General features: G+C 31.7%; 1 protein-coding gene across 1 annotated transcript; it reads left to right on the top strand.

Moving 5' to 3' along the window:
- Window positions 1-2,416: 2,416 nt before the first annotated feature.
- Window positions 2,417-4,328, top strand: LOC125827303 (premnaspirodiene oxygenase-like). Its single transcript, XM_049506615.1, has 3 exons — window positions 2,417-2,806; window positions 3,211-3,493; window positions 3,988-4,328. Exons 1-3 carry the CDS (start codon window positions 2,417-2,419, stop codon window positions 4,326-4,328), a joined length of 1,014 nt encoding a protein of 337 aa, XP_049362572.1.
- Window positions 4,329-11,427: the final 7,099 nt, after the last annotated feature.

Raw genomic sequence — 11,427 nt, 5'->3', positions numbered from 1 at the left:
TACGTAGTTTTCAATAATTTGACATTAAACAATACATATTACTACTTTTGTCTCATTTTATGTGACATTGATAGATTAATTTTAAGAATTAGTCAATTTATTTTTTCTGTTTTTTTAATAAATATTTTAAGTGGTCAAAATCACGATTTATTGTATTTTATAGATAATTTTTAACGATAGATTAATTTCAAGAATTAATCGAACTTTATTATATGTATTTATTTTTGAAATATTTTATGTTGTCAATTATCATGATTTATAGTATTTTTACGCAATTTTTAAATATAAAAAAAAATTAAGACAAATAAATTAAAATGGGCGCAATATATGTTATTTTTGTTGTCTCAATTTATGTGACACAAATGAAATTTGAAGAGTCATCCAAATTTGCATTTAAAAAAAAATGTTCTAAGTTATTAATTATTGTGATTTATAATATTTTTATGTAACTTTCAAATAACTTACATTGCTGGTCACTTTGTCCTAATTTATGTGATATGGATAAACTTACAAAATTAACCCTTTTAAAATGTCTTTAAGATATTTTAAGTTGTTAATTATTATTATTTATAATACTTTTTTGGTAATTTTGAAATGATATATGTTATTTTTTCTGTCCCAATATATGTGACCTGGATAGAATTTTGAGAGTCAACCTATTTTATTATATATCTTTTAAATATTAAATATTTTAAGTCATTTGTAAATGATTTATTATATTATATTATTATATATTATATTATATATATATATATATTATATTTATTTCTACTATATAATAAAAGGGGTTTTATTATGATATTATATAATAGTAGAATATATATTATATAAACTCCCTTTTATTATATAGTAGAAATTACAATTACAAAATTAACCCTTTTAAAATGTCTTTAAGATATTTTAAGTTGTTAATTATTATTATTTATAATACTTTTTTGGTAATTTTAAAATGATATATGTTATTTTTTTTGTCCCAATATATGTGACCCGGATAGAATTTTGAGAGTGAACCTATTTTATTATATATTCTTTAAATATGAAATATTTCAAGTCATTTGTAAATGATTTATTATATTACATTATTATATATTATATAAACTCCCTTATAGTAGAAAAATAAATATATATTATATAGTAGAAAAAATGATTTATTATATTATATATTATATATTATATAGGGAGTTTATGATTGGACATCACAATGTCCCATCATAAACTCCCTCTTATATAATAAGAGAAAAAATATATTCATTATAACCCCTTATAACAATCACAATCAAATATTGTGTTATAGCATTTTGTAAGAAATATATTCCCTATAAAAATAAAATATTATATCATTTATGATAATCATCATTAATATTATGTAATGCATATAATAAAATTTCAAAACATGAATATCTAAAAGGAAAACATTGTATTTAAATGTGGCCTATCTATTATTTGATGACTTCACAAGGAAAGACTATTGATATTTGTTTTTCTTTATATTCATTCTACTTTTATTTTAAAAAAATAATTAATTAATAAATATATTATTTCTTTTTTATACAGAAAATTGTTAAGTGTATTATCTATATACTTTTATTTATAACAATTAAATAAAATCTAAACTTTCACTATATTAACAATTAAATAAGATCTAAGCTTCAAAAGTCATATTAATATAAAATTTCACTATATTATCGGAAATGAATCTATGATGGCAGTCAGACTATGTTGTTTAAAGTCTACCCCTTTGTTGCGGTTATGTTCATTTCGTGCCACCCAAACTAACTTGTATACTATGCGCACACGTGTTGACGGAGACGCGTGTGGTTACTCACTCTTCTTATATAGTGATAAAGTGATAATAATAATAGTAGAGAAATATGATCATTTTCAAAACACCATCACATTTTATTTTATAAAATAAGCCATGGGAATTGAGGTTTCTATGTTATTTACAAGTTCCCTTCTTCTCTTCTTACCCATACTAGTCATTCTTATCATAAAGTATTACAAAATATCAAATCCTTACCAAAAATTGGCTCCAGGTCCATGGAAGTTGCCAATTATAGGAAACCTTCATCAGATGGGCAGCTTACCCCATATATCACTAGCAAATTTAGCAACCAAACATGGTCCCCTCATGCACCTTAAACTAGGCCAACGTTCAGCAATAGTCATTTCATCGCCTCAATTAGCTAAAGAAATGATGAAAACTCACGACCTCACCTTTGCTAATAGGCAACGACTTAGCGTTGCGAAAATAATGTTCTACGATTGTCAGGACATTGCTTTTTCTCCATATGGTGATTAGTGGAAACAAATAAGAAAGATTTGTGTAATGGAACTTCTTAGTACCAAAAATATTACATCATTCTTTCCTATGATTGTTGATGAAACTTATCTTCTTGTTAATTCAATTAAGGCCATGTCTGAAAGACCAATTAATATTAGTGAAAAGATGTATTTACTAACAAGTGCAATAATTTGTAGAGCTTCAATTGGGAGGACTTGCAAGGATCAAGAATCTGTGATTATGTTAATGAAACAAGTTGCATCTTTTGCTGGAGTTTTTAATGTTGTAGATTTGTTCCCCTCCTTGAAGATTCTTCATTTTATTAGTGGGACAAACAGAAAATTACTTCAATTGCATCGTCAAGTCGATCCTGTTCTCGAAAGAATCATCAATGAACATGAAACAGAGCAATTAGCAACAGAACATATAGGAGAAGATCTGGTGGACGTTCTTCTGAGACTTCAAAACAACAACGAATTTCAGATTCCTATCACAAGAAATAATATCAAAGCCATAATACTGGTAAGGGCATCAATCTTTCCTCTTTCATTTCTTCAACTACATACTCCCTCTGTTTCAAAAAAAATTATTTATTTTGATTTGGAACGGAGTTTAAGAAAAGAAATAAGACTTTTTAATTTTGTGGTATTAAATTAAAGTTATATCAAATGTATTAAAATGCCATTTAATTTTGTGACCTTAAACATGTCACGTGGAAAACTGAAATTAAAATGTTATTAAGTAAAGAAATAGGTCATCCTTTTTTAAACAGATTAAAAAAGAAATAAGATCATTCTTTTTTAAACGAAGAAAAATTCTTACATACGACTTTAATATAATAAATTAAAAGTTGGATACTCGTTCAAATTAGCTTCTCGAATCTTTAGATGTATTTTTTAGGTGGTTGGATTATGTGTGATGTGCAGGACATGTTTGTGGCTGGAAGTGCAACATCATCAACAGTATTAGAGTGGGTAATGTCAGAACTGTTGAAGAATCCAAGCATGATGGAAAAAGCACAAGCTGAAGTTAGAGAAGCCTTCAATGGAAAGACAACAATTGATCAAACAGATCTTAAAAAACTAAAATACCTCAAAATGGTTATTAAAGAAACCCTAAGATTTCACCCTCCAGGACCCTTATCAATTCCAAGAGAATCCAGACAACAATGCCACATTAATGGATACACTATACCAAATAAAACAATAGGTAACATGCTCCTATACTTTCTTTATATACTTATCTCAAATTACTTTTCGTTTTGAAGTGCAAAACAAAATTGATATTTTCCCATTTATTTCTGAGTAATAATTTTTTTTATGAGAGTACAAAACACATTAATTATGAGGTTATGTTATCATTGTTTCTGTCTGTCACTTTTACTATTTTTTTCCATGTTTTACCCCGAGTATTAATTACTTATTTTTAAATCATTTTTAAAAATTCAATACTAAACATTAATTGATAGTGTAATGTTATAAAATAGTCATGTCAATAGGGTACAAGTAAAAGTGAACAAAGAGAGAATCATTCAAATACCAAGTATAGTATAAAATAGTTAAAATTATATCCTAATTAATACTCCCTCTGTACATATATTATTTGTCCATTTTTTACTTGACACATTAATTAAGAATATAATAACAGATATAGTCAGTTTACCACTTTAATCCCAACTAATTGGTGCACTTGGCATATAATAGGTATTGTGAATATGTGGGCACTTGGGAGGGATTCAGAATATTGGGAAGAAGCTGAGAAATTTGAGCCAGAGAGATTCAATGAAAGTCCACTTGATGTTAGTGGAAATCATTTTCAATTCATACCATTTGGAGCTGGTAGAAGAATTTGTCCAGGCATAAACTTTAGTATGACAAGCATGGAGTTATGTCTAGCTCAGTTACTTTGCCATTTTGATTGGAAACTTGTGAATGGAGTTAGTCCTCAACAACTGGATATGACTGTCAACTTTGGTAATGTTGCATCAAGGAAAAACAGTTTGTACTTGCTTGCTTCTCCATTTCTTAAACAAGATGCACGTTGAAAAATCCAGTTTTTAGGACAAAATTTAGGAATCATGTTATCTACGTATATCGTTAGCATTTTCATTTTTTATTATTAAATTGTGTTTTAGGAATAAGTATCTTATAAATTACTTTGTTGGAAGCCATACTTCTTCATATTTTAAGCTAATTAATCCACCAAACCATGCTCAATAAGATTGTTTTAACCCATATAAAGTACGTTATGGCTTGCACACGATTTTGGTCTTAGAAAATGAAGTATTGAAGGAGGGAAAGAGAAAACAAACATGAAAAGAGAGGAAATGTGAAGAAAGTGGGGTTGATTAATTTTGTTCATACAATAAAATTTTACACCGTATAAACATACATAAAGTGGTTTGTCAAATCCCTTAAATCCTGAAACGTGCTTTCTTATATTAAGCTTGAATAAAACTTACCACAAAATTACAGTAATCTTCTGAAGTCTAGAACTTTACAACAAAACAATCCAAAAGCTCCAACAAAATATGAAGACATCACTTTCCCTTGATGGAAGTGTTGTTGGATACTCCAAACTTCGCTCTAAGAAGCTCAAATCTTTGTTTCTATAGGGCATTTGTTTCATTGTAACTTATCTTGAACCCCAAATTAAGTAAGTAGCTATGGATCCGTGCATACAAGGTCTTAGGTGCTTGTTTTAAGCCATACAGAGCTTTTCTTAACAGATATATGTCTCGTGCTCCTCTAAAACTCAAAGAATGCTCTACATAAACTCTCTTCAAGATATTCATTAAGAAAGGTGTACTTAACGTCCAATTGAAATACTTGTCACCCTTGGTGTGCTGCAACTGCAAGAAGAAACTTGATGGTATCAAACCTTGCAACTAGTGCAAAGGTTTCATGAAAATCAATTCCATGATGTTGTGTATACCCTCTACAACCAGCCTTGCTTTGTACTTGTGGTGTGTGCTATCTGAATTTAACTTAATCTTGAACACCCATCTAATTCCAAAAACCTTTTGTGAGGAAGACTAGGTACATGTACCCATGTATTATTCTTGTTAATCATATTGATCTCCTCCTCCATGGAAGCCTCCAATTCATGAATTTGCAATGCATTGTCTACACTTGTTGGCTCCAATATATATATCTTCAATTGATCTGGTACATTTTACTACAAAATCATCAGAATCCTCTTCCTTTGGAATCAACTCTTCTTCTTGGATACTTCGTTCTTGATTAGTGATTTGTAAATAAGAAACAATCATCTTTTTCAGTAACATGCTAACATTTTCATCAAAGTTAACACTTCTACTTACATGTATTTGTTCTGAAATAGGATTTAAAATCCTACAGCCTTTCAAAGTGGTGTTGTATCCCACAAATATTTCAACATCAACTCTATCAACTTTATACCTTTTAACTTTAGGAATATAAGAGTAACAGATAAAACCAAATATCTTAAGATGATCATCTTCTTGCTTGGTTCCAATCCATGCTTCGTATAAAGTCTTTCCTTCAATGGCTCTTGTTGGCAATCTATTATAAAGATAGACAGTGATATTGATAGCTTTAACCCATAGCACCTTCGACATGCCTCTCTCAAATAGAAGACATCGAGCTATATTCATAACAGACCTACTTTTTTTCACTTGCACCATTTTGTTGTGGTGTGTAAGTTACTGTAAGTTGATGATGAATTTCTGATTTCCAAAGAAAATCATTGAATTGATAGGAAGTGAACTCAGTCCCATTATCATACCTTAAGATTTTTTATAAAAGAACCACAATGATTTTCAACAGTTTCTTTAAACCTTTGAAACACAACAAATACTTCAGAATTCAGATTTATATTTCAGAAAGTAAACCCAACAAAACCTCGTAAGGTCATCGATCAAAAGAAAATATATTTTGTCGTTATAAGAAGGAGTGCTTATAGGTCCACACACATTAGTGTGTATTAGTTGGATCTTTTCAGAAGCTCTTCGGGCTTGATTCACAGGAAATGGTGATTGACTTAGCTTCCCAATTTGACAAACCCCACATACATTAGATGTTTCATTTATGGAAGGCATATCTATCAGAAGTTCCTTATTTTGCATCATTTTAAAATATTTAAAATTGGTGTGACCAAGCCTTTTATGAGAGGCATAACTTTTATCTTGCATGCTGACATAAGCTCTAATCTCAGTATGTTTCCAATCAAGAGGGAAGCTTATGTTATTCATTTTGACTGAGAGCAATTTTATACCAGTTGGATCCATGATTTCATATACTTTATCTTTAAATAGCAAGTCATAACTTCTATCAAATAATTGGCCAACACTGAGAAGACTCTGGCTAATTTCAAGAACAAATAATACATCAGATATAAGCTTCATACCTGACGGAGTTTGAACAAGAATTGCTCCTTTACCCTTTGCATCTCAAGTCTTCCATCTCCAAGTCTGACTTTGGAGAAGTAATTTTTATCTAGAGACCAACTAACCATACAATTTCATCCAATGTAAAGGCTAAGCTTATATATTCAACTTCTACGGAATTGTGTGAGATAGTGTTGTGTTTCTTAAACTTCCATGAAATCAAAGTGCTTCCATAAATTGATAGATATCCCGTGATGAAATTTATAGTATTAGCATATGAGGCTCAGTCAAAATCACAATAGGCAATCATTTGATTGGTGCTAGGTGAAGGCAGAGACTAATTGACATATTTAACCACCCTTTTTTCAGCCTCCATATAGGATGTCTTAGGTTCATGCATATACTGGCTAAGGTTTCGTACAACAAAAATTATATCAGGTTTAGTTGTTGACACCCAATTTTGACCCTTCACCATATAGATTAATCATCGAGCTTCTTCAATTCCAAATGATTTAAAGTAATTAGTTTTTATAAAATTCAAAATATTTTCAAGATATTTTTATGTAATTTTGTTGTTTTTATGAATTTTTTTGAATGATATGTATGTTTTTATATAGTTGTGTATATAATTAGTACATTTTATGAATATTCAAAAATCATCTCAATTTTTTTTAATTTTACTTAAATATTAAGTTAATTAGTTTAGCTAATTAATAGTTTATATTTTTGAGTTAATTAGTTTATAATTAAGTTAATGATTTTATTTGATTGAGATTAAAAAGCTCACTAGTTAAATATATTAATTCGTCGTATTTAAGTTTTAACCCAATTCAATAGTTAAATTCAATTTGGCCAAATTTGTAATGCAAATTGGTTGTAATTGAAATTTTAATTGGCCATTTCTTCAGTTGCATATTTTAACCACTTTTGGCCTCCAACTTGAACCAATTCTCAAGCCAAGATTTTGGGCCCTTTTTCCTTCACTCTTTCCAGCATCCCAATTCTTTTGTTTTTCCTCATCAGTAAACAACATTGCAATCCAACCACAACTCAGCCCACTCTTAATTCCAATATCAACCAACCCAATTGCTAAAGACCCAATACACAACAATTCAAACCAGTGATGCGTACAACAACACAGTACAAATGCGATAACCCACCAATTTGTCTTCTTCCTCAATGCCCAAAGCCCAGACGCGTGAACCAAACCCCGAGCTCCAGCGAAATCCAATGAACCTAAACTGTAGCCCACGTCCTCTCTTCTGTCCCTTATCCTCTGCCTACAAGAACTCTCGAGAATCATCACAACTTTAGCCGTCTACCTTTCTTGTCTTGGCCTCCAAATCCTTTGAAATCCATTGGAAGTTGTTGAAAATTGATGGAGAATCATCACAGCTTTGTTCTTGCTTCTCGGATCAAAACTCGTTGGTGGTTGAAATATTTTTCTCAGCTCGTTTGGTCTCAAGTTTGTTGCTCCCAAAGAGGTAACCTCTTCCGTCCATAACATCCTCAGACTTGCATTTCGTTTCCTCTTCATTGATATATGCTTAGCTTTGTTTCTGTTTCAATAGTCTTATTTCTCTAGGATTTCATGTATCGATTAATAACTTGTTGTGCCTCTTGACATGTTAGGAAGCTAAGAATGTCGTATTATGTGTTTGTTGCTGGTGTATTACTATGGGGTCCATCCCATGTTTTTAATAGTCTACTTTTGCTACTCAATTGTTGCTAGGAATTGTTAAAAAGTAACAATGGTAGTCAATGTTGAATTGAATAATTGGCAGCAAATATTGAATGGATTGTGCATTATGCAGTTGAAAAATGCAAGTAACTAACCTTTTTGAATTGCTCAAATGGTTGGAAATTTCTCTATAAATAGAGAGACCTTTCTCTTTCATAAACACACCAAGATAGAGAGGAAAAAAAATATTTGAGAGTAAAGTGAGGTATTCCATAGACTATACAAGACTATTTATGTGAAGAAAAATAGAGGGTGAGCGACATTTTAGTAAGGTGGTAAATCAAAAGAGTGTTATTGCTTTTGAGTCTGTAGTAGTAACTTTGAATATTATAATCGTGACTATACAGTGTAAAAATTATTTTCTATAGTAATATCAATTGCTCCTCTTAACCCATGGTTTTTACCTTATTAAAAAATGTTTCCATGTAAAATTCTTGGTATCACTGTTTTCCCATTTAATTTCATTATTTTAACCATATATATTTTTGTTAGTCCGCGTTTTCCCAACAAACTGATATTAGAGTCAAGGTTTATCTGAGTATGCTCTGTGACTGCAGCTGTAACGACCTTCTCCCGTCGTTATAGAAAAGACATCGGGAAAAATATTTGGGACCGGAAATTTTTTTGGTAGTAACTTGAGAATTCCTAGCCTAGTCCAATTTGGATGAAATCGGAGTCAGTGATGTCTAGGGAAATCTAGTAATGAGTGAGAGAGTTGATAATGAATTTGATTACATGAGTGGATAGCTAAGACGTTAAGGAATTCATACGACTTTACGAAATCAAATTCAGGCGAGTAGAACTCCCGAAATTGATCTTAGTGTGAACGAGTAGTTTCTGAGTGTCATGGGTTGAAGATAGGGGTTTGAAACTCTAAATTCGACTATCTGTTTTGGTGCAAGTGGCCAAGGTAAGGCCGCTGTGGCAGGTAGGGTCTCGCTACGACGGGACAGTTGCGACTTAAGTCGGAAACAAATCCCAAAAACATTGTTGTTATACAAACTTCGTTCTTAAGAGTTAGGAGATGACCCTAGGCGATTTCTTGGCAGTCTTACTCTTCTTTTGGTGCAAAAGGTAAGAATTTTACTCCCTTAATCCATCTTTTGATCCGTAGAACGTAGAATCTTGGTTAATTATTATTGGGGGAGGGTTTTTGGACTGAATTGGATAGTGAGAAAAAGCCCTAGCTACACCTTAGGATCATGAGTTTGGTCTTGGGTTCTTGAATTGTCGTATTCCGGGTAAATTAGACCTTAATTATTGATCCTCGTATTGAATTGATTGTTTGTAGACCTACAACAAGCGGAAAGAATCCGTAAAGGGAAGAATCAACTTCCTTAGGAGGATTCAAGCTTGTTTTCGAGGTAGGTGATAGTTTGATTTCTTGTTTGTGTAATGTATGTTAGCAATTGCTTTATTGTAATGTGTGTATGTATGCGAATGTTGTACTATTGATCACACCTAATGCAAATGAGTATGAATGGATGATTGCATGCCATGAATCAACACTTGATTGTATGATTTTGAGAATGTACATTGTGATTGTGATATTGGCTTGTAGAATGGATCGGGTGTTACATTCCAACACACAAACTGGGATCGAATGCACGTACCGACATACAAATTGGAACGGGTGTCACGTTCTAACACACTAACTTGGATTGAGTGTTACGATACGACACACTAACAGTTTGGGTATGAGTTCCATGAGAGAACTATTCACTTGTCATATATGCGTGTTATTAAAAATGTTAAATGGTACATTGCTCCTTAAATGATAACTGATATTGTATAGGTTTGGTATATGCATGTTTACCTTGTTGTGATTCTGATATATGTTATGCTTACTGGAACAGCCGCGTGATCCTACTAGTACACTGTTGTTGTGTAATGTGTACTAATACTGCACTTGCTCTTTCTTTGTTGAGTACAGGGGATCTTCAAGCGGCTACTGACAGACCTCGCTTAGGAGATCAGTGATCAGATCAGATTCAAGGATGAGCCAGATCTTTCAGGTTGCCATGGGTCCTCTATGTTTTAGTCCACTCTTTTCGGACTCAGACTTTCTAGTTAGATATTCATTTGTTCATGTCGGGGATGCGTCCCCTTTTCTTATAATTGTTGAACTTTAGAGTTTTGATACATTGGTTTTCAGGTTCTAGGGAATATTTCTGCAATGTTTTGATAGTCGTTGTTAGACTTTTGGAGTTTATGGGAACTCTACCTTATTTCTACATTTAAACCTTCTTATGTATCTTTCAATGTGTAGTTTTTGAGTTAGCTAATTAGTATTAATAGTTCTCCCACTGGAGGGTTAGTGTGGGTATTAATCACGACAGTCTGGATCGTGACAGCAACACAGTCTTAACTTCCACATCAGAAAATATTTACTTTGGTTTGCAATAACTATATATTTTTTTGGGGAAAACGATGGAAGCCAACACAAGTAGAATGGTTACTTTGAATGGTGTTAATTATGTCATTTGGAAGAGAAAAATGGAAGATCTACTTTATGTCAAGAATTTTTATCAACCATTCTTTACCACTGTAAAGCCTGAAAATAAAATAGAAGAAGAGTAGAATATGTTGCACAAACAGGTTTGTGGATTTATTAGGCAATGGGTAGACGATAATATATTGAACCATATTTCTAGAGAAACACATACTCGTATCCTATGGGAGCATGTTGAAAGTTTGTATGCTCGGAAGACTAGAAATAATAAGATGTTCTTGATAAAGTAGAAGCTATGTCTAAAATATCATGATGGTTCTCCGATGATAGATCACCTTAATAATTTTCAAGGGATCATAAACCAGTTATTTTCTATGGGAATCAAGTGAAGATGGCAATGAAAATTTCCTTGCCACCGTCACCACAGAAGATCTTGTTACCGTCCTTGATACGAATCTGATAAATATTGCTTGTGATGAGTCAAGATGGGTTGGGGACATTGGTGCCGCATCTCACGTGACATCAAGGAAGGATATTTCTCTTCTTATACTCCTGGTGATTTTGGAACCTTGAGTATGGGCAAT

The sequence above is a fragment of the Solanum verrucosum genome, unplaced genomic scaffold (genome assembly GCF_900185275.1).
Source record: "Solanum verrucosum unplaced genomic scaffold, falcon-dt-bn FXZP01000106.1, whole genome shotgun sequence".
NCBI classification, from domain to species: Eukaryota; Viridiplantae; Streptophyta; class Magnoliopsida; order Solanales; family Solanaceae; genus Solanum; species Solanum verrucosum.
This window is presented reverse-complemented; position numbering and strand designations above follow the sequence as displayed.

Excerpts from the sequence above, each read along its gene's own strand:
- LOC125827303 (XM_049506615.1), top strand. The coding sequence starts at position 2,417 with ATGTCTGAAAGACCAATTAATATTAGTGAAAAGATGTATTTACTAACA. Across the intron at positions 2,807-3,210 it reads ATATCAAAGCCATAATACTG|GACATGTTTGTGGCTGGAAG; the intron begins GTAAGGGCATCA and ends TGTGATGTGCAG. Across the intron at positions 3,494-3,987 it reads TATACCAAATAAAACAATAG|GTATTGTGAATATGTGGGCA; the intron begins GTAACATGCTCC and ends GGCATATAATAG.